At 36.8% G+C, this 24,235-nt stretch overlaps 1 protein-coding gene across 1 annotated transcript in view; it reads right to left on the bottom strand.

Moving 5' to 3' along the window:
* Nucleotides 1-24,235, bottom strand: part of PRKD1 (protein kinase D1) — a 159,864-nt gene that overhangs the window by 18,761 nt on the left and 116,868 nt on the right. Inside the window, exons 14-16 of the mRNA XM_011941842.1 lie at nt 4,245-4,406; nt 3,611-3,709; nt 2,071-2,338 (exon numbers count right to left, since the gene is read on the bottom strand). Of these exons, the coding sequence (XP_011797232.1) occupies nt 2,071-2,338; nt 3,611-3,709; nt 4,245-4,406 (529 nt within the window). The remainder of the gene's footprint in view (nt 1-2,070; nt 2,339-3,610; nt 3,710-4,244; nt 4,407-24,235) is intronic.

A 24,235-nucleotide genomic window follows, 5' to 3' on the forward strand; every position in this document is an offset into this window, starting at 1 on the left:
ACATCACATAACTCGTCTCCCCAACTAACATTCAAGTTCTGTGAAGCACATCTGATGTTCTGTCCTCTACTTTTGTATTACCTATTGCGTACGTGTATTGTGGTTTCCCAGCAAGTGTTTCCTGGGCCTTTGATATCTAGTCCTCCGGTGCCTATTACTAGTGATAATTAAAAGTTCATAATTTATAACTGTTCATTTCTGGCCTGAATAGGTTTTGTCTGAATAGGCTATAGCTATACAGCAAGTCAAATTTTCACAAAAGCAGAGAGAGGGGCATCATTTGTTCCACTACTCCAAGAAAAAGGGTTTAAAAACGTGAAGGTTATTTCCCCAACGCCCAATTCCTGTAGAACAGGAAAGTGTCTGATTGGCTTCAGTGGTATTCCAGATTTGCGTTCTGATAACAGGATCAACTTATTTTGCTGGATCTCTGAATGAGCAATATCAGGCATAATGGTTAGCTCTATTTAGATGTAATGTTTCCTAACAAGGGTCATAAGGTTATTTGATCATTCTGTCTCCTGAGAAAGAAACATAATTACACTTTACTTTTCATCTCTGTTGAATTGTGAAAAATGTTTAATTATTCCTTCGGCAAACATGGTAGTTCTTTTGTAGGCCACAGTTTCCTTTAAGATATATCCATCTACCTATGATTTACAACTAATTAGAGGATGTTAAAGGTTGTTGCTAATGGTAACTTAAAGCTCTGATAATGGAGAGCTCTTGGCATTTAATACCAATAGCAGTCTAAGAACTTAATTTCTCCTAGGCAGTTTATACATTCTTTTCTCATTTCTATACCAACATATGCAGTAACAGACATCACATAAGAGATGTTTACAAATGTACTAGCCTTTTTACATGGTGAACGTCCGAACAAACAGAATGAACCTAGAATGAGATATTGCCGGTAAACTAGAAAAGAAGTAGGGCTACTAGTGAAAGGAAGTATGTTCAGACTACGTGGGTATGAATTGTGCTCCTGCTACTTACTAGCTTTGTATTTTGACCAGTGGTGTCACTTCTCTCTCTCTCTTTTTTTTTTCTTTTTGAGACAGAGTCTTACTCTGTTGCCCAGGCTGGAGCGCAGTGGTGCAATCTTGGCTCATTGCAACCTCCGCCTCCCGGGTTCAAGTGATTCTCCTGCCTCAGACTCCTGAGTAGCTGGGACTACAGGTGCGTGCCACCATGCCCAGCTAATTTTTGTATTTTTAGTAGAGACAGGGTTTCAACATATTGGCCAGGCTGCTCTTGAACCTCTGACCTCATGATCCACACTTGAAATATAGCCGCCATAGTAACAACTATCTTATGGAATTTTTATGAGAATTAAATACACTCCAATGCATGTTAACGGAGGAACTCCTTTCCGAAGTATTGAATGAGTCACTTTTTCTGCCCTGTCAGCCCCTGATATTTCTTTTAAACAATCTTTTTTCCTTTAAGAGGAAGGAAGTGATTATTAAGAATATAACTCTAAACAATGCAACATTGCCAAGGTAATCTATTCTAAAGAAATCATCAGAGATATATATAGGAATGATACATCAGGATGTTCTAATACTAAACATAGAGAAATAACCTAAAAATTCCAGGGGAATGGCCAGGTAAAATATTACATGTATTTTAATGCCACAGAGAGAAAATCAGTAGACAAAGAACTTGGTATACTAATATATGTAATATGATCATTAAAATATCAATATCATAACATTCTTGTGTTGACAATAGTTGAAAAGTTTTTAACACAGAACTAGGCACATATAAGTAAGCCTTAACTAATGATTCATTATTACCATTATATTAAGGTATAAATATTTATAAGTTCTAATGAAATGTGCCAAAATACATTCTCTCTGGTTGTTTACTTACTTCTTATTATAGATAACCCAATTTCTGTTACATGTACGTGTCCCACCCAAATTAATTCGTGTCTTTGTGTTTCCACTCTGGTGGGCACTTTACAACGAGCATTTATCAAGTTAATAATTTACAATTAAATTAATTTAAATTAATAACAAACACATAAGGATTAGATCATTGTCATTTTTGAATGGAAGATATTACCTTCATGAGAGATTTCCTTCCAGGGATTTGGTGGATACATGAAAGCTGCATTCTGAATTTGATCGTGTATGTCTTCATCTTCATTAAATGGGAATGTGCCACTTAGGCTTACATAGATGATGACCCCAACAGACCACATGTCGAGAGAGCGATTGTAGCCCTTGTTCCTTAGGACCTCAGGAGCCAGGTAAGCTGGGGTACCCACCACTGACCTCCGGAAAGACTTCTCTCCAATGATCCGGGCAAAACCAAAATCACAAAGTTTCACCTGTTGATAAAAGAATTTGCAGAAATACTCTGTTGGCAATTGTGTGTATGTGTGTCTTAGTTTATGTTCACCAGATACAACCATAATATTTTAAATACTTTACCTTTACATTAAATGATATGGATATCTTAAAGTAATAGCTATTTTCCATTTCAGGTATTTGAAGACAGTGGTTTATGTAGTGATACAAAAGTATGTTTTCATTCATAAAAATATCATCTAAACAGTCTCCCTTGGCAGGGTGCAGTGGCTCATGCCTGTAATCCTAACACTTTGGGAGGCTAAGGCAGGAGGATTGCTTGAGGACAGGAGTTCAAGGTCAGTCTAGGCAACATAGAGAGATCCCCATCTCTACAAAAAATTTAAAAATTAGCCCGACATAGTGGTGTGTGGCTATAGTGCCAGCTATTCGGGAGGCTGAGGTGGGAGGATTGATTGAGTCTGCAAGGCAGAGGTTGCCGTGAGCTGAGACTGTACCATTGCACTCCAGCCTGGGGCAACAGAGTGCTCTGTCTGAAAATAAATAAATAAATAAATAAAATAAATAAAAAATAAAAATAAATGGAAAAAAACCAAAAAAACAAAAAACAGTCTCCCTTCTCCAAAACCCAAGACAAATATGAAGAAGGTAAGTGTACTCAGAAGTGGGTAATATTGTATACAAGGCATGAAAGCATTATGCAAATCAGGGAGGTGATGACCTTCACTCAAGGGCTTATTACGAGTAGAAGATGAAGGATAAGTACAAAGATGTGTCATATCATCCACAATAATCCTCAAAATTAGCTCTGCACTGGCACATATATAGGCAGGACCGGAAGGTGTTAGGGAAGCAAGGCAGGACAGTCATCTCAGTCAGGTCACTTCGGATCTATAATTCCCTGCAGAGATAGCTGGTTTCCCACTCTCTAAGTTGAGGAAATGAAAAAAGTTTTGCCCTTGTCCTTGAGAACAACAGTGAGGTTTAATATCTTGCCCATTAGTGAGCTAGTAACATCTCTGGGACTCTCAAGTGTTGTCACTCAGGCCACTTCTAGAAAAGCCAAAAAGCATAATGAGAAGGAACTTCTGTGTATAATTAGGCTGGCTTCACCAAAAAACCACAAGGCCATAGTCCCAAAGGTAAAAGAAGGCAACAAATGGATAAAAATGAATAGAAAACACTTGCAACAAATAAAGGTTTTAAGGGAAAAATGGAAGGTGACAAGATGCCACATGGAAGCCAGCGATGCTGTCAACTGGCTTTTTGCTGAGAGAGGCTTTTATACTTGCCTGAGGAAAAGGATCAGCTGATGCTAGCAACACATTTTCTGGTTTGAGGTCACAGTGAACGATATTTTTAAAATGAAGGTGCCGCAAAGCCACAAGTATCTATAAAGAAGAAAAATCACCAAAATAATTTCATTCCAGTTTATTAATTTCAAAATGTCTTCTACCAGTTAAAAGTCCAAGAAAAAAACTGACAATGAACATTCAAATTTCTTTATGTAAAGACACTGAAATGAGCTAGATTAACATAGGTTTCTAAAGAAATTTCAATGAAAAAATTATCATATGATGGTATTCATACAGCAGCCAAGACAAATGTAGATAAAAGACCTACATCTAACAGGGATACCCATTCTTAAATATTCTCAAAGAACCAAAACTAAACCAATGTACATTTTAAATTTTCACAAAAAGTGTGAATACATGGACCTGCAAACATGTTACTAATTTGGTATACTGTAGAGTCTGATTAATATAGATATAAATCACGTAATACAATAAAGCTACTACAACCTTTTCTAGTGTAGTTTAGACTGGAAGTAGGGACTAAACAACAAAGGCTAGAAAGCTGTGGTTAAACAGTGATAACACTTGATATTAAATATTGTATTTTTTCTGTCTCTAATTTATTTCTTACCTGAGTAATTAAAAACTTCGTTATGTGCTCTGGCAACCTGCCCTTTTCACTTGACAAGATCATTTCCAGCATGTCTCCATGGAGTTTTTCCATAACAACAAACACTCTTTCAGGCGTCTCAAACATACACTCCAAATTTACAACACCAGGGTGATGAAGGTTCTATTAAAGATAAATAAAGCACTTGAAGAAAATGAGTTTTTTGATACTGTTTGGCAAGCTCGCTGATTATACAAAACTGTTCAAGCTTAGAGCTATAGAGAAGCCCACACTTAAGATTTTTAACACCTCTACATTCCACATGTGCTGCCTTATATTTTTGAAATTCTAATGTCTCCAAAAAATACATCTTTACTTTCTATGCATAGTGAAATTACTTCTATGTGAAAAAATCCAAGTTCTAGCACAGTGAATTGCTAATTAGGTTTTAATTAGAATACCATATTGAGAAATCTATAATTTCTTAAGATCATCCCCAATATTAAACATATTGTCCTAACTAAGCATACTAGGCTATTTTCTATACAACTGGTAGAAATCTAATGTAGTAAAGATGAAATTTATACATGTAGTGCATTGGGCCATGCACTGATAAAGTACCTTAGTCAAAACCTTTTAGAAATACTTTGCTACTGGTACTGGAGGCTGCAGTTTTTGACAGAAGCTTTTATACTAAGTGAAGATCATAAAAACAGCAAAAAAAAAAAAAAAAAAAATTCAGCCTATGCTTTGTCTATGATACCATCCTACCTGCTTGGCTTTCAAGCACAAAACAAATACAGCTAATCCTTGAGAAACACAAATTTGAACTGCGTGGGTCCACTTACATGTGGATATTTTTCAATAAGCACAGTTGGCCCTCGGTATCTGTGGGTTCTGCATCCACAACCAAGTGAGGATTGAAAATACAATGTTCACAGGATCCAAAAACCTACGGATAAGGAAGACCAACTTTTCCCACAGGGAAGTTCTGCAGAGCCAAATGTGGGAAGTAAGTATGCATGGATTTTGATATCTGGGGCGGGGGTTCTGGAACCAATCCCATGCCAATACCAAGGGACTACTGTATTTCCACAATAAAGTAATGATTAGTAATGGTAAGCAGCATTTTGCTTGACACATTAATTGCCTCATGTGTCAAGTAAAATTACTCTTAGCATTAGATGTTCCCTTGTAATAATGCTTAAATCTGAATGCTCTTCTGGGTCATCGACAAATGCCTTTGATCATTTGACCTTTATCTTTTTTCTCCGCACAACAACAAATCCTAACATCACAAAAATAATTATATATTCCACTTCTATCCCAATGAGCAAGAGAAGAAAAAATCATGAACAAAAACTACCTAAACAAAAAAAGCAGGAACTAACTTAAATGTGCTAACAGCTGAAGAGAGAAAAAAATTAAATGCTTCTTTATTTTAGAAAAAAAATCTCAGTGAGTGATAAAATTGTACGTAAAATGAAATTTAAAACCTGAAATGGCTCACTGTTCAGAAACCTCACAGATGGATGCTGGGTGGTGAGCAGCAGAAGGGGCTGTGGGTGAGTCCACATTGTTGTAGTTGTCCTCTCGCTACCACTTGCAAGGAAAGCCTGGCATCAACTGGATATAGAACCAGGCTATGGCTAGCAGGAGATCTGATGATGGTAAGTCGTTTCTTAGAGAGTCCTTTTTCTACTTTGCCCATTTTGATCTCTGCCTCAGGCATCTGACGGGTCTCTTTGATTCTGATGCCTTGGGGTCAAATCATACAGCATAATAGAGCCATGGAATTGCAAGTTTATTATGAATGTGATCTGAGCAGATGCCTACACATCTACCTAATAGCTTTTAACCTCTAAAGGGCTAGAGTCACTGCTCTTCAAATCGTTGCGCTATTAACTGGTCAAATCTGGCAACTTTGGATAGACCTCACCTCCTGAGTTGCTCTCTCCTGGTCAGAGCTGAAGGACATGGAGAGAGTTGGGGTTCACAAAGCTCATATTATCGACCCTCTTACTTTACTTTTCCTGACTACTTGCAAATAAGAGCAGATATCCAGATGGCTTTGAATATTATGGGAGGGCCAGTTGCTAAGGAGGAGACTAATATGACCATACACAGTTGTTTGATAGGCACTATGGAACATGTGATAACATTGCTCATACTTGAACTTGTGCCCCAGGCTGTCTCATTTCCTTTTCTTTATATGCCTTTCCCTGTTAGAGAAGCCACACTGACTGCACAGACCACTGGCCTCTGAATTGTCAAAGGTCTCCACTGTCCTCTTTTAATCAATAATTATAGCATGAGCTTTAAGGATTACATGAGTTCTGCTAGAGTTCTGATTCTCCTAGGACAAGTCCACTATGAGATGTACTAAGTACACGCTCCTCTTTGAGCATCTTCTTCATTGATTCTTTTATTTTTCTATTTGATATAACTGTAAACACTTAAGCAGTGTTCTGGGGAGTCTGGCTTCCTTAAATGGCTAAGCTTTGCCATATGGGTGGGAAGCAGAAGCAATGAATAGGAAAGGAGCAGAGCAACAGAAGTAGACAGAAAGGGTAGATGTCCTCTGTGTGTGGGCAGAGGAAAAACTAGTAAGAAGAAGAAGAGATAAAGGTTAAGGGAGAGTGACCTCAGGGGCCCAGGGAGGGCAGGGAGCACAGGAGTAGTGTTGGAGCTGCATAGCCTACTGCTTTTGCTGATCTTAGGTTCTGAAAGCTGGAGAAGAGGGGAGAGTCGTAATGACTGGGGAGCCCTCCTAATTAAATTATCTGAATGATGTGATTCCTTATGTTCCTCTACCTGTATTCCTCTTTTTTTCTTTTTTTTAAATAGAGTTTCACTCTTACTGCCCAGGTTGGAGTGCAATGGCAAATCTTGGCTCACCACAACTTCTGCCTGCCAGGTTCAAGCGACTCTCTTGCCTCAGCCTCCCGGGTAGCCGGGATTACAGGCATGCGCCACCACGTCTGGCTAATTTTGTATTTTTCGTAGAGATGGGGTTTCTCTATGTTGGTCAGGATAGTGTCTGACTCCTGACTTGAGGTGATCCGCCCACCTTGGCCTCCCAAAGTGCTGGGATTACAGGCATGAGCCACTGCACCTGGCCAATACATGAGTTCTTAGAGGTACTAAAGTCCTTCACTCAATTTATTCCTTTTTCCTACTCTACAACATGACCGGAGGTGCCCTGTACAGAGGGTAGAATTTTAATACCTATTTATTTCCAGAATTGGGGTATTTACAGAATGTTCTAAGTCAAAAGTAAGGGACAGATTAATGACAGTGTTCATTCATTGTCAACTATTTTGTGCTATGTTCACTGTCAGCTCTGAAGGGCTCTACAAATGTTCTCTAATAGCATCTTGATGTAAAGGATAAGGGAACATTTTGTTATTTCCCAATAATGGGCTTTGAATGTGGTTAGATATATAGACTTTTTAAAATACATATTCAATGAAATCATCAGACTCAAGGCCAAGTATACACAACTGATAAAAAGAAGTCTTAGAAAACTTTAAATTCATTTCCCTTGGTCCTTGCTCTTTTATGAGCATATTTATACTTTACAGTTTTCCCAAAGTACATATTGAATGACAGCTGAAAAATCTTCCCAGTAGCAAAGTGATTTTGCTTTATCTGAAGAGTTGATATACAACAAGTTTATTTTAACATTTATTGTATATGGTTGAGACAAGGTCATCATAGACACTTGCTTATGAACTCTATTTTTTCTTGCATTGAAACAAATGACCAAACTTGCTTTTATATTTGATAGTAACAAAAGAAAATAAAACAGAATACATGGATCATGTCTTATTTAGTCAAACTTCTTATACTGCACTGTTAAGAATATGTCATTAGCCTACAGAATACATTTGAAGACTGGAAATAAGAAAAAAGTTCTAGGTTTTATTTCTTTATTTTCATGTGTAATTATTTTTTTAATACCTCATGTACAATTTTAAGATAAGTTCAACCAAGGTGGTCCATGTGACTTTTCATGAACAGTTTTAATTTTTCATATAGAATATGAAATAGCCTTTAAATCATTTCCTCCTAATGTCCAAAGTAACAGAATTATTAATAATTTTAAAATGGCAAGAAGACTGCAACATCAGCTATGGCAGAGTAGTGTGCAAAGAGATTTTTGCCCAACTTCTCAGGCTTTCCACAGAAATGCAGATAAATTTCATGGCAGAGCAAGCTACTACAGGACTCTCTGGCCATCTGTTTGTTGCATTTAAGTAATTTAATTTTCAGGAAATGAAACATTTGGCCAAGTACAGGAAAAAATAGTGTCCATTCACACATAACAGATTGATGACATATCCACGGGGTGAATATAAGTTGTTTCGAAGCCTGGGAGGAAATATCATTTGTAGATAAAGACAAAAACTCTCCTGACCCAAGTTGCCTAGAAAATGTGTATATAATCAATGGAAATTAGTCACTAGAAGCAAAGACTTTTATAAAAGTCATATCTCAAGAAAATAAAGAATTGACTAATTCTAATTTTTTTGTTTATATGTAATTCTCATTTATATTTTTTGATTTGTGTTAAAGGATATTCTTTAATATTGATATCTAAGTACTAATATTTTTTAAGTCTAACATTGTTGCTTTATTGTAAATCTAGAGTTTATAATTTATTCCATATATGTAGTTTCCACCTTCTATCTTTAGGATTATTCTACTCAAACATATGAGAGGTAGGATAGAGGAGAATTAGATTCAACCTATCTTTTCAACAGGTCTTTAGGAGCAGTGCAGTCTTAATATGGGGACTTCTGACTAATTTTCTGTCAAAGAACAAACTGACTTAGTTCATAATGAGATAGAAAAACTAAATTAAAAAGTGATGACCCTAGGATCTAAATTCTAAATGGCATGCAAATCAGAAGGAAGAATATTCCATTACACAATGGAATGGGTGGGGGCATGAGGTAGAGTACTGAAGCAGTGGCCTTGTTGACTCTCATTCCTGCCAGTTTGCCAGGGTCAAGAGAAGAGCATACCTTCTTATCCATTTTCTAATTACAGTCTCTTATATTTTATGCTTCATGTCATGGTCTTAGAAATCACAATACTTTAATACCTTATTAAAGGGAAACAGACTATACTTACCTGATAGAGACTAAAAGTCATCTTGCAGAGAACAGACAATTATAAAAGTACTTGTTAAAGATAATACCCATATTGATATAGTAAGATCTCCTAAATTCCACAGTCTTATATTCAATTGTCTTTTGGGTATGTTCATTTAAATGAAAGAGGTCCAACAATGAAATCAGTGTCTCTCCACCCAAACTTATTCTTCTAGTATTTCTTCACTTGGTGAATGGTGAATCGCCTAGGTCAGCAACCTTGAGCTCATCCTAAATGCTAACTTCTCTTTCATTTCCAACAACCCACTGGTCTCTAAAACTAATAGAGCCCACCTCCTTCATCTCTCACACTGACCCCTTACCTTCATCCTCACCACGGCTGCCTGGTTTGAGCCCTCATCTCTTTTATAGGGATCCGCTATAGCATCCCAACTGATCTTGCCTTAGGTCTTGTTCTCCAACCCATTCTTCAAAAGGCTGCCACTGTGATCTTCCCAAAGGTGATTCTGATGTTACCATCTTGCTTCAAGCCCACACGAGAATCACCACCAACTTCTGGATAAGGTGCCTACCCTTAGTGAGGTATATGAAACACTTCAATATCAGCTCCTTTTTCTCTTTCTGCTGAAGTATTTCTCCAGCTTCTTCTCTTCTTCACCCAAATATCCACCCTTTTTGTTGCCACCCTAAAATCATTTTTATACCAAGCCACACTCTCTCCTTTCTATGTTTTCATACATACTACCCTTCAGCCTGAACACAAACATTTGTCTAGTGTGAATATTCAGCTGTCAGGAAGCCTTTCATTGACTCTCCCAGTCTGTCTTGGATGTCTCTCTACTCTCACTCTTTGCTATAATCCCCTTTCATAACACTTATCCTATCATATTTGATTATTGGTGGACCTATTTGTCTTACTTACAAGACTACAAGCTCCATAAGGGCTATAATTTATCATTTTGTATTCCCAGTCAATATAAGTCTAGTGGACTGGTACATACTAAATATTCAACACATGTTTGTTAAATTTGATTGAAAGATGAAGAGTCTCTATTTCTCCTTACTTTCCATTAAGTGAATAATATTCTTTAAGATTTCCATGGCTTTTAGATATGCTAGTACATGTTTGACATACTTAGTGACAGTACATTTTGCATCAAATATGATATGTGGTGACAGTCTCTCTTCAGAAAAAAATACAGTACATGGCTTTTTAGTTGAGTTCTCTTAAATCTGTTAGTAGGAAATTTAAGGATTCTGATGATAAATATGCTCATAAGTAATGACTTTTTTTTTGGAGACAGATTCTCACTCTCTTGCTCAGGCTGGAGTGCAGTGGCGCAGTCTCACTTCACCACAGCCTCCCCCTCCTGGGTTCAAGTGATTATCCTGCTTCAGTCTCCTGAGTAGCTGGGATTACAGGTGCCTGCCACCATGTGTGGTTAATTTTTGTATTTTTGGTGGAGATGGGGTTTCACCATGTTAGTTAGGCTGGTCATGAACTCCTGACCTCAAGTGATCTGCTGGCCTCGGCCTCCCAAAGTGCTGGGATTACAGCCATGAGCCACCCTGCACCTGGCCAGTAATGACTTTTTTGATAAATACTAATAATATGGATGTGACTCTGAGAGATGCCACCACTGATGAGTTGTGACGATTTCCCTAGGGCCAAGGATATGATAAAGACAGTCTCTTTCACTTTCTAGGTACAACCCCCTCAAAATCTACCAGTTTTGATCAGTGTTTTTTAAGATTTCAACATCTTTGATAGGAAGAAACATGATTTTCCTACTATCTAGGAGACTGGTATTTGTTTAATATCTAGCTCTTAATAAGGAGATACTTTAGATTCAGATCATTCTCAAAAGCCACCAAGAAACAGTTATCAGAAAGAGATAAGCAAAGCAGTAGCACAGTCAGGATACTCCCTTCCCTCCATGGCAACCCTCCTTTACATTGTGAAAACCTTACTATGATTCCATCATTGTCCTGAGAACGAGAATAAAGAACTGAAAATGGGCACTTCAGATGATAACGGTCACTGTACCTCTTTTACTTCTTACTTAGAAAAGGTCTTTCAACTCCTCTTATTTTTTTATTTAACCCAGAACAGGTATGACTACAAGTAAAAGCCTGGAAACCTGGAGCTTAATTTCAGGAGCAAGTTGTCTGAAGACACATGGCCTGAGTGTGAATTCCAGCTCTGCCTCTTCCCAGCTTCTGCCTTCAGGTGAGTTATCTAAACTCTCTGAGGTGCTTCCAATTCTTATGTAAAATAGGATGATGATAATGTGTCAACTCATAACACAGTCAGGTCTTATTAGTTAATGTAACAAAATACTTGGAATTTTGCCTGGCACATAGTAAGGTTTAGTTATTATTACCGGGTAAATGTTATGGCATTTAAAAATGATTTGGGCCCAATGTCCCTCTTTAGTTTGATAACGGAAAGTTTACAGTAAGCCACAGAGAAGAAAACTTCCTTTAGCCTTTCACCCAACGGAGGCTGTATCCGATTAAGTATGAACCGCCACAGACTCGCACCTTCTAGTTAGTCAATCCCCGTCTTTCCCCTTGCTGTGTGTGTGTTTTTTTAAACAACAAATTTATTATCTCACAGTTCTGTAGGTCAGAAGTCTGGTGAGCTCAGCTGTTTTGTCTGGTCTGGGTTTCATAGACAGAAATCAAGTTGTTGGCAAGCTGCTCTCTTATCTGGAGGCTCTGAGGGAGAACCGCTTCCAAGCTCACTCAGGTTGTTGACAGAATCCAGTTATTTGGGCTGCAGGGGTGAGGTCCCTGTTTCCTTGCTGGCTGTGAGCCAAGTGTCTGTCTCAGTTCCTTGAAGCTGCCTGAATTCCTCATGATGTTGCTCCCCACATCTAACCAGCTACTGTGTGTGGAGTCCTTCACACACTTCGAATCTTTGTGACTACCACATCTCTTCTGCCTCCAGTGGGAAAAGGTGCTCTGCTTTTAGGGGCTGATGTGATTAGATTGATCACACCTGAATAATCCAAATCACTCTTCCCATTATAAGGTCTGCAACTTTAATTATACCTATAAAGTTCCTTTTGCCACCTAAGGTAACATATTTATTGGTGCCAGAGATTAGGGTGCAGACATCTTTGGTGGTGCGGGGGTGGGTGGGGGAGCATTCTGCCTACCACACCATACAAAGTCTCCATGATTTGGTCTGCCTAACACATTCCTCAATTCTAGGGCAGGAGTCTTTGTCCTTTGGAACTGAGGGAAAGAGTTCACAAACAACTGTAATAAGATTTATTTATTAGTTGTATTATTTATAAATGAACATGTTCAAATATAGTCAAAAGTAAAGTGAACACTATAAAGACATCCATGTATCTGCCAATCTGGATGCATCCATTTGGCCAATCTGGATGCATCTACTTTTTCACCTTGCTTTTTTTCTTTTGATGTATCTTTAGATGGAAGACAATATCCTTATTTGTGAAGACGTATAAGGCTTCATATTTTATTGGAAATTGTAATCATTTCAAATAATACAAATTAAAGAACAAAAGGATACCAGTAAAACAAAACAAAAAGAATACTCATACTTAATCCTCATTTAGTGAAAGAAAAATAAACTTTCAGGTATTAAAATCTTGCCCAACTTACATATTACCATTATAGTTAATTAATATTTTATACTAACATAAAAATCTTTTATTTTATTCTTATGCAGTTATGTAAGGGAAAGATGAATGAAAGGGAATGGGAAAAGTAGGCTGCTTTTTCTCAGATAATTAAAAAAATGAAGCCCAAATTATACATTTTTCTCAAGGACGGTTACTTTTCTCCCTTTTTTCTTGTTGCTAACCCTAAAGTATTTTCAGGATACTATATAACTTACTTACGAAGATGTTTTACTATAATAACATAATTATTTCCCATCATGGGGTACCTTGCTGTGTTTTCAGAGCTCAGTGATGGCAGAGGTGCTTCTATTCTGAGGTCAATTAAGGGAAAGGCTGTGTGTTGTATCACATGGAAGTTCTCCTGGTCTAAAGTGAGAACAGAGGTCATTTGGTTATTGCCTATGAACACGTCCCCATTTCATCTTTGGCTGGCAAAAAGTTTACAATTAAAACAGGATTATTCTTCATTAATCATCTTTTCGGGGGTAGCATGTTTTGAGAAATTTCATCTACAGTATTTTAGAAATTCACATGGATATTAACTTAGAACAAATTATGTTAATATGTACTGTTAGAGGAATAAATGCACATGACATGACTTCAACAAGACCAAATAGAACAATATACCCTCTTGTGAACAGGTGTCACTGGTTGACTGTCATGGTCATGATCAAATTTAACTCACTGGACTCTGAGAATTCAGAAATTCTCACATCATTCTATTAAGAACGGTTTGTTCAAACCATCCATTGGAACTAGAGTATAATTCTACTTTTGTTGTGCCACTAATTAGCAGAGATTTATCCTGGTTTAATATAGTTCAAAATTTTGTAGAAAAAAATAGTAAGTTGAAGCATCTCCATTAACTGTTAATGACAACAGATATATTGTGCCCTCATATCTCGAAAGGGAGTCAACTTTGAGGTGGCTAGCTTATAATGCACAAAGTATGATTACAATGTTTTCATCCTAAATTAGTTGTAGTATTGTGCATTCTATTAAGTAAAATTGGCCCCAAGTGCTGGGGAGAGGTGAGGACCAATTCAATGTTTGCATAGCAAAATAAATCACTTGAGGACTAATCTATTTGTGTGTGTGTGCGTATATATATATATATACACATTTTTTTTTAAAATTTTTTGAGACAGAGTCTTGCTCTGTCAGCCAGGCTGGAGTTTAGTGTTGTGATCTCCACTCACTGCAACCTCCGCCTCCTAGACTCAAGGAATTCTCCCACTTCAGCCTCCCAAGTAGCTGGGACTACAAGCGAGTACCGCCACACCCAGGTTTTGTTTTTTTTTTTTGTATTTTTAGTAGAGACGGGGTTTCACTATGTTACCCAGGCTGGTCTCGAACTCCTGGCTTCAAGTGATCCATCTGCCTCAGCCTCCCAAAGTGCTGAAATTATAGGTATAAGCCACCATGCCTGGACAACATCCATGTATATTCAAAAACCTATCCACACACCTCACAGTCATTCTTCATTTCATACATTCTAGAAATGATTCAATCTAGATTTAGATCCAGGATTACTGCAGACACATGATAAATATAATGAGTCCTCTCTTTTCCCTATAAAAGGAGAAGTAGCTAAATGTAGAGGGGTGAGAGGAGTATGCAGAAAGCAACACTTATAAATACTCTTTCATCATCTTTCATTTTTTCTAGCCTTTTTTGACTTTTCCACATAGAAATAGTATAAAAATATTTGACATTTTCTACCCATCACCAGGCATCCTTCAGAAAAGATGAATGGAAAATTTTAAAAACAAAACCAATCAAGAAAATGAGAAAAAAGCCACACACTGGGAGCAAATATTTGAAAAAGACACAAATGTCTTTGTGATATAGAACTATTATCTAAAATATACAAAGAACTACTAAAACACAACACGAAAACAAACAGCCAGATTAAAAAATGGGCCAAAAACCTTAACAGACACCCTCACCAAAGAAGCTATATGGAAAATTGGAAAATAAGTACATGAAAAGTTGCTCAATATCAGATGTCATTAGGGAAATGCAAAATAAAATACCAGTAAGATACTATTACACACCTATTAGAATTGCCAAAATCTGGAACTCCAACAAGGCCCAATGCTGGCAAGGATGTGGAGTAACAAGAACTTTAATTCATTGCTGGTGGGAATATAAAATGGTACAGCAACTTTGGGAGACAATTTAGTAGTTTCTTACAAAACCAAACATATACTTAATATACTATCATACTTCTGGGTATTTACCCAAAGAAGTTTAAAACTTACGTTCACACAGAAACCTGCAGAGATATTTGTAACAGCTTTATTCATAATCGCCAAAACTTAGAAGCAACCAAGATGTCTTTCAGTAGGTGAATGAACAAACTGTGGTACATCCAGGGAATATTATTGAGTGCTAAAAGGAACTGAACTCTCGAACCATGAAAAAATATGGGGGAAAATTAAATGTATATTACTAAGTGAAAGAAAGCAACCCGAAAAGGCCACATACTATGTGATTCCAGCTATGTGACATTCTGGAAAGACAAAAAGAGAAAACTATGCTGACAATAGAAAGATCAGTGGCTGACAGGGGTTGGGCTAAAGGATGGTTGAATATGTGAAGCACAGACGATTTTTAAGGCAAGGAAAATACTGTGTACGATACTATATGACGGATATATGTAATTATACGTTTGTCCAAACCCATGGAATGTTCAACATCAAGAGTAAACCATGATGTAAACTATAGACTTTAGGTAATTACGATGTGTTAAGGTGGGTTCATCCACTGTAACAAAGGTACCACTGTGGTGGGGGAGATTCATAGGGGGGTAAGGGGGGAAGGTATACATGTGTAGGGGCAAGGTGTATATGGGAAATCACTGTATCTTCCTCTTAATTTTGCTGTGACATTAAAATTGCTCTAAAAAAAAGTCTTTTAAAAATGTCTCTTTAAATAAAAGAAACAATAAAATCCCAGTGAAATCTAGATGCTCTAAGCCCATCATCTGGGCTCATACACTGAGGAATCATTGGCATTAATGCCTGTATATGCTTGAATTCGATACTGTAATTTTCAGGGTAGGGGGAGTGAGAACTCAAGAAAGATTCACATAGCAAGGATCTTGTATGCATGCATCCCAGTTCCCACCTTCTAACTCCCAACCAAGGTCAAAAGAGTGTAATGTTGGAAAATCAGCAAAAAAAAAAAAAGGCCACAAAAACAGAAAATTAATGACTAACCAATTCATTTCTAAAAATTTGGTGTTAATAAATATTCCATTCTTCAAGTATGACCCCCTTCCCTTCATACCATTATTGGGTTTGTGTTTAGGAGACAGAGAATATTAAAAGTGTGAATTATTACCAAAAAATAAAAACCACTGGAATCTACATGAAGCTGTTTAATTGTTTACAAAAATTGAAAAATGGAGCAAATATTTGGATTTTTCTTCTACTTGGCATGAAATGTCTGGAAATGAAGACACCTATGGAAAACTTTTTATTTCCTGTTAATCTACCTGGCTGGAAACAGTGACACAAAAATCCAATCTAGGCTTGGCATTAGATTTTAGGTGTAATTTTTGACAAATCCTATTACTGTAGTATAGCTTCTACATTTAGATGTCAGCACACCAAAAAGCATAACATTCCATGATGTGTTAAATAATGTATGCAGACACATAATCCTTTCGATGTATTATATACCAGATAATGGTAACTAAAGTGAGCATGTAGGGTCTACTGGACAAGGTTAGATGACAGAATAGTATGTGCAAAAAGTCAAATGGTAATACCTTACAACTGTATAAGCTTCTGTAGCAAAATGAGTTTAACTAACATATTCTTAAAGTTAAACAAGTTTCCAATTATGGGATTTCTCAGAATTGTTAATAAGTAAAAGGCTATATTTACTTCTAAGACACGAGTCTTAGAACATTTTCCATACACAACATACACAACATTTTCCAAATTTTCTTGATGAAAAAATGTGTTTTCACCCCTTCTGTGAAGGAGCTCAAAAGACTAGTGTTCTTTGAAAAATATACTGGGAAATAATGATTTTTAAAATGTTTTATATAGGATTTAATTTAGTCCCCAAAAACTCCTATGAAGGAAATAGACCAAGTCAGCATGATTTCTAATGCACAGTTAAGGAAACCAAGGTTGAAAGAGGTTTACTAAAAAACGGAAAATTTTCACCTGAAACCTAGCCTTTTGACACTTAACTTTTCACTATGACTTAACTTCTAACAGAATATCTATCTGGAAAATTTTCTAAATTAATTTTCTTTTTCTTATAATAGTTGTTTTTCTCTATTTTAGACATATATATAACCTACACACTTTATTTTTGGAACATGCAAAAGACAGTAAAATTTCCTTAGAGCTCCAAAACATGTCTTGCCTATAGAAACAGTTTCATAAAAATCCTTCATGTAATAAAATGCAAGTAAAGAAATATTTGAAGAAATATAGTACAAATTGGATGAAACAACAGAAATATAAACCAACATCTCAATACACACTGAAAGAGAAAGCACCCACATTTTGCACATTTTCCTCTAGAGAAATAATTGATTTCTTTGTGATTTAAAAAGAAGTCTCTAGTTTCCAAAAATTTTCATTTTCTTGTGCAGACTTAGCAAGATTATTCTCTGGTTTTCTGTCATAATTATCTCCTCTCTACTTACTCCTGATCATCCAGAAGATATATATTTAATCTTGTTCCATGAAGACAAGTTACTATGTTTTTTAGACAAAAAAAGAATGATGGTAAGAAATGCTTGATTCTCTTATTGCCATGCCCTGCAAATCTGTATCCCCCCGTTCCCTCAGTTGTGGCTACATATTTCATTCTACAAATATTTCCTGAGTGCCTACCAGGGGCCAGCATTATGCTAAGGCATGTTCAGCTCCATCCCACTTAAAATTTTTTCTTGCCTTTAAACTTTCTTCTCTGTAATACATAAACACAAAACACTGATCTGATCATAACAATTTCTTTTTGAAAACTTTTCAATAATTCATCATTGCCCAGGCATAATAAAATCCAACTGACTTGGTAACATATCAAAGGTTCTCCACGAACTCACACTAAGCCCATTTCCTGGTCTTATTGCAGGCTTTGTCCCACTAAAGCAGTCTCCAAACTAAGGAAGGCATACTCTTGGAGAGAAAAAGGAGCTTTTACGAGATATGTGAGCACAGAGATAGTTTTAAGAAAATCTATTTTGTTTACATTTGTATCCCTACTATGTGGAACACGCTGGCCATTCAATAATTATACCTTGAATGAACACATGCATGAATTAATCCTAACAGTCCACACATACTCTTCTAATACAGATCTGTCTAAGAATATCCTGTGGTCTGAAAATTTTCCATCCCCAAGTTTGCTTTCATGATGATTTTTCTCCAGTTTTCCAAAAGGAAGGCATGGATGTCACACATTCCAAATATTACTAGGGTGCTTTGCCATGGGGAGAAAAATACTTTCTTCCATGGGGAGAACAATAATGGGAAAATTTGAAATACTGTATTGGTATGAAGTGAACGACCCTAATGAATTGGAAATCAATTCTTTTGCAACTTAGTTTCTAATTCAGGCTTTCAACAATAGTAAAGAAGGATTTAATGGATTTATAAACAGATGGAGTATTAAAATGAACTTCTGAAGATAAATATAAATTACTGAGTTTTTTCTTTTTTTTACAACTCAGCTCCTATATTTTAAAAAAAGGAATAAAATTATTTCTGAACCCTGTCTCATTTGAGTAACAAGTAATATTCACTCACCAATTTATGAACTAAATTTAAATCAATTTCATTAAATAATGCATTTCCAGTGATATTTTAATTTTTATGTTATATAAGCATAAAGATTTACAGAATATTTATCTTACTGAATAATATCTATATAGTTATATAAGTAATAAGTGACAAGAGTTATGATAATAAATTAATCATGGAGAATATTTTAAACATTTAAAATGTTGCCATCAAGAAATTTAAAAATACACACATGTACTTTTGTTTTTGAGACACAGTCTCTCTTTGTCGCCCAGGCTGGAGTGCAGTGGCATGATCTTGACTCACTGCAATCTCCGCCTCCAAGGTTCTCCTGCCTCAGCCTCCTGAGTAGCTGGGACTACAGGCATGTGGCACCATGCCCAACTACTTTTTTTTTTTTTCGTATTTTTAGTAGAGACAGGGTTTGCCATGTTGCCCAGGCTGGTCTTGAACTCCTGAGCTCAGGCAATCTGCCCGCCTCAGCCTCCCAAAGTGCTTGGATTACAGGCCGGAGCCACCCTACTCAGCCGATATACACATACTTTTATTGCAAAGAATTATGAAAAGTAGGTCAAGAAAAGACTTTAAAGTATAAAAACTCATTAAATTGAAATATAATTCTGCGGGGAAAGTGGAACAGGCTCAAGGAAAACAAGGAATGTTGCAAAATGTACCGTTGTTAAAGAAAAGCCTATTCACGTATTTTAAAAAATAGTTCATAAAGGGTATCAAATGTCTATAATATTTATATTATAATGGGTACATTTAAAGGAGTGATATGACAGCTTTATTGTGAAATACCAATATTTTCCATCCACTAGAAAACTAAAACAATTTTTGACAAAATAGTTCTAGATACCAACTTAAAAATATACAAGGAGGTACAAAGTTTTCAGAATTCCTTTTGAGAGCACATGAAGAAAAATGTTTGAAGATCACTCTTAAAAAATAATCCAAAGTTTTCCGCTCAGCTTTTAAAAACTGTTTATGTTGCTGAGGTGGTTGCTTGGTCTAATGACCCTTTCCACCGTTTCTCTGCCTATGAAAACCGTATGAATCTTTCCAGGTTTTGCCAATGCCAGGCTTCTCTTCGAAGCTCTCCCTGAATCTGTGGTAATCCATGACTTCTTCCACTGTGCTTCCACAGTGATTCTGACTTCTAACTACTTGTATCTGACTGCCCAAACAGAGTATCAACATTTTAAAGGGTTTTATTAATGTTTATATGGCTCAAAGGCCCAGCAAATCACTTTGTATAAAGGAATGAAAGGCTTCACAGGTACTGTTGAATGACTTAATATTTTCATTAATTGAAGGAAGAGTTTTTGCCTTCTTAAGAAATTGGAAGAATGATAGAAAAATACACAAAGGGAGAGAGTATCTTGTGGGGAAAAACATTAGGGTTACATGTTTGGCTTTAGGCTGATTGGTTTCAGGTGGGGGCAGCACAGCAAAGTGGAGATGTCCTAAGGATGGAAAGTGGGACTGAAGTGCCTGTGGAAGACTGGACTCAAGAGCTGTATTAAGGAATGGCCTAAGAGATGACAGGTGACTCTCTCAAAATGGATGACCTCGCTCTGGGAATGAGCTTCGAATGTGCGTAAATCCTTTAGATAAATGTAGGGAGAAGTTTAGGAAGATAGAGGAGTTAGCAAGGAAGGAAAAATTGGTTCTGGTAAGTACATGGATGAAGTGAGAAGAGAGATTTAAAAAGGAAGGAGTGAGCCTTAGAAATCAAGGGTATGGCAAAAAAAAAAAAAAAAAAAAAAAGAAACCATGCATTGCCATGTATTTTCTTTAAGAAAGGTGTAGAAACCAATGACAAGAGGGGAATTTATAAACAAGAAATGAAAGAAGAGCAGAGTACAAATTTGAAGTGTGGCAGAGATTTGACCATAGCTATGAGAGGCAGCCTAGACAAATCAAGACCACATTTTGTTGTTATCGTTTATGCCTTTTTTCCAAGAGACAAGGTCTCACTCTGTTGCACAGGCTGGAGTGCACTGGTGTGATCATAGCTCATGGCAGCCTCGAATTCCCAGGCTCAAGTAATCCTCCTGCCTCAGCCACCCAAGTAGCTAGGACTACAGGTGCATACTACCACACCGACTTAATTTTTTATTGAACAATACAGATTTATTATCTTACATTCTGGGGGTTAGAAAACAAACATGGGTCTTACTGGACTAAAATCAAAGGGTTGGCAGGGCTGTCTTGTTTTCTGGAGGTTCTAGAGGGGGATCTGTTTTCTTCCCTTGAATTTGAGTACCAAAAATGCTAATGTGGATATTTCACACCTTTTAAAAATATTTTATTTTAGGTTCATAGTGTTTGTTATATATGTGAATTGAGTGTTCCAGGGGTTTGGTATACAGATGGTTTCATTATCCAGGTAATAAGCATTAGTACTCAATAGGTAGTTTTTCAAACCTCACCCTCTTCCCATACTCCTCCCTCAAGTAGGACCTAGTATCTATTGTTCCCTTCTTTGAGTCCACATGTACTCAGTGTTTAGTTCCCACTTATAAGTGAGAACATGCAGTGTTTTGTTTTCTGTTCCTGTGTTAGTTTGCCTAGGATAATAGCCTCCAGCTCTATCCATGTTGCTACAAAGACATGATCTCCTTTTTTATGGCTGCATGGTATTCCATGGTATATGTGTATCACATGTTCTTTATCCAGTCTACCATTTTTTGCCATTTAGGTTGATTCTGTGTCTTTCCTATTGTGAGTTGTGAGTTATCTCTAGGCTGGTCTCTAACTTCTGGCCTCAACTGATCCTCCCACTTTGAGAGGGATTATAGGTGTGAGCCATTGTTCTGTTTTTAAATGAAGACAGACTTGGATGAGAAGAGAATATAAACCAGGAAAGTAGAGGTAATTTTATGAGATAAATATAGGAGAATAATTTATGAACCATAAAATTCATTTTTTCTACATTCTGTATTCTATATTCAGTACTTTTAAAATTCCAAAATGCTTTCATATATTATCAATAGGAGCTCTAGTATTGTTCCTTGTATCAATAAATGAAAGTTACAATACAAGAAAAGGAGAAAAAATATTAGTGAATCCATTAGAATTACATGTACATGTATTTTTCTTAACCTTCATATGCACTGTGATATTCTAAAATTAGAAAATAAAAATTAGTTTTGACTGAATAAGTCTGTTGATTTAAATTATAAAATACATAAAATGTATCATACTAGTGTTATTTGCTTCAGATTTTAACCTTCTAACTGGCCTGGTGTGGTGTCTCATGCCTGTAATCCTAGCATTTGGGGAAGCTGAGGTGGGAGGATGGCTTAAGTTCAGGAGTTCAAAGCCAGCCTGGGTAACATTGTGAGGCTCTGTCTCTACCAGAAATAAAAAAATTAGCCAAGCCTAGTAGGGCACACCTGTAGTTCCAGTTAATCAAGAGGCCGAGGTGGGAAGATTGCTTGAGCCTATGTCAAGGCTGCAGTGAGCTGTGATCATGCCACTGAATTCCAGTGAGATGACAGAGTAAGACCCTTTCTCCCAAAAAAACAAAAAAAGCTTTTAAGTGCTCTAAGACACATTTGCATGTCCTTATGAAGGTCAGTTTTCTGTGATATCCTTAATAATCATAAAACATCCTTCTATTTTTATCTTGAAATGAATAACAGAAAATTCAAAAACAGTATACATGGGATGATGGAAATGTTATGAAATAAGCTTAATGTCTACAGTAATTTTTTTGTTTTGAGATGAGTCTCACTCTGTCATCCAGGCTGGGGTGTAGTGGTACAATCTTGCCTCACTGCAACCTCTGCCTCCTGGAGGGTTCAAGTTATTCTCCTACCTCAGCTTCCTGAGTAGCTGGGACTACAGGTGTGTACCACCACACCCGGCCAATTTTTGTATTTTTAGTAGAGATGGGGTTTCACCATGTTGGTCAGGATGGTCTCAAACTCCTGACATCAGGTGATCTGGCTGTCTCAGCCACACAGTGTGCTGGGATTACAGGCATGAGCCAGTGCACCTGGCCAATATCCACATTAATTAACACCCATTGAAACATAATAATAACGAAGTATTTACAGATAATGAAAATAGAGCTATTCCAAATGGTATGAGATATAAATGATATGCCATAACACTTAGACTTGCCTTAATTTCAATTATTCAAAAATATCTAATGAGTTTAGTTTTCTAATGATTAAATCAGATCTTGGAAGGCCTTCATCTAAGTTATACAGAGAAAATGAAATGGAAAAAAAAAATGGAGAGCTCTACCTTTTCTCACATGCCCTATTTACACAACTTCGAAGTCTTCTACAAGCTCAGGTGCTTTTTCACAAGAACAGAAACAAATCAAAATTTGATCTGAGGACCTAGCAGAGCTGAATGAGGAGGACTTTGCCCCACTGGCATTTCAACCCACATGGTCGCCTCTGGAGAATGAGGAGAAGGAAGGGGGGAGGGCAAAACTTCTTAGGCCCTATTAGGGCACCAGCTTCTATAAGCTAGAGGACCACAAAGTAGAAGATACCAAATGCTTCTGGATATTACCTATTTATATGCAGAGGATTAGAATTTTATTTCTCAAGATTAGTAAAAGAAAATCTTCCTCTGCATTCAATTGACTTCAATCATGGTACTTTTTTTTTTTTTTTTTAAACATATGAGAGTTAGTGAGTTGGAAGCCAACCCCCACTCCCATCCTCATTAATATTTTGTCTCTTCAGGTTCAAGATGGTGAGTTCTAGTTTTAATAATAATATAAAATGACACAGTGAGGGTTTCTGCAGAGCAAACACACATAATCCTTTCTAACTAACTAACCAGCCTTTTGCTACCTAGTTGGATACTATGAATGTCACTTTATATGATAAGATGGTGTTTCTGTACAACTTTAATTAATTAATTCAACAAAAATTTATTTAGCAGCTAATGTATGCCAGGAACAATTTCTGGCAGTGGGGATACATTATTAAACAAATCAATTGGTAACTGTCCCCCTGAAGTGTGTATTCTAGTGGTAGGGTCAAGGTTGAGAGTGGTGAGAGGAACTTGCAACAAATATAATAAATATAATTCTATAGCAGGTTAGAAAGTGATAACTGCTACAGAAAACAAAACAGATGAGGGTAAGAGAAGTATGGAGAAGGGGGTTTGGACTGTAATTTTAAATAGGGTGTTAGAATAGTGCTCATGTATCTGTAGAGAGTGATATGTGAGCAAGGACTCAAAATAGGTGAGCTTGAACTTCACTGTCTTAGGATACTAAATTACTATCTTTCCTGAGAGACTAATGTATCTGACAATGGTAAAAAGGAGTTCAAAAGGGTTTCTTTCTCTCTCTCTCTCTCTGTCTCTCTCTCTTTCTCTTCTTTCTCCTCCCTCCCTCCCTCCTTTCTTTCTCTTTCTTTCTCCCTTTCTCCCTTCCTTCCTTCCTTCCTTCCTTCCTTCCTTCCTTCCTTCCTTCCTTCCTT

This window comes from Colobus angolensis, unplaced genomic scaffold (assembly GCF_000951035.1).
Source record: "Colobus angolensis palliatus isolate OR3802 unplaced genomic scaffold, Cang.pa_1.0 Scaffold202, whole genome shotgun sequence".
Taxonomy (NCBI): domain Eukaryota; kingdom Metazoa; phylum Chordata; class Mammalia; order Primates; family Cercopithecidae; genus Colobus; species Colobus angolensis.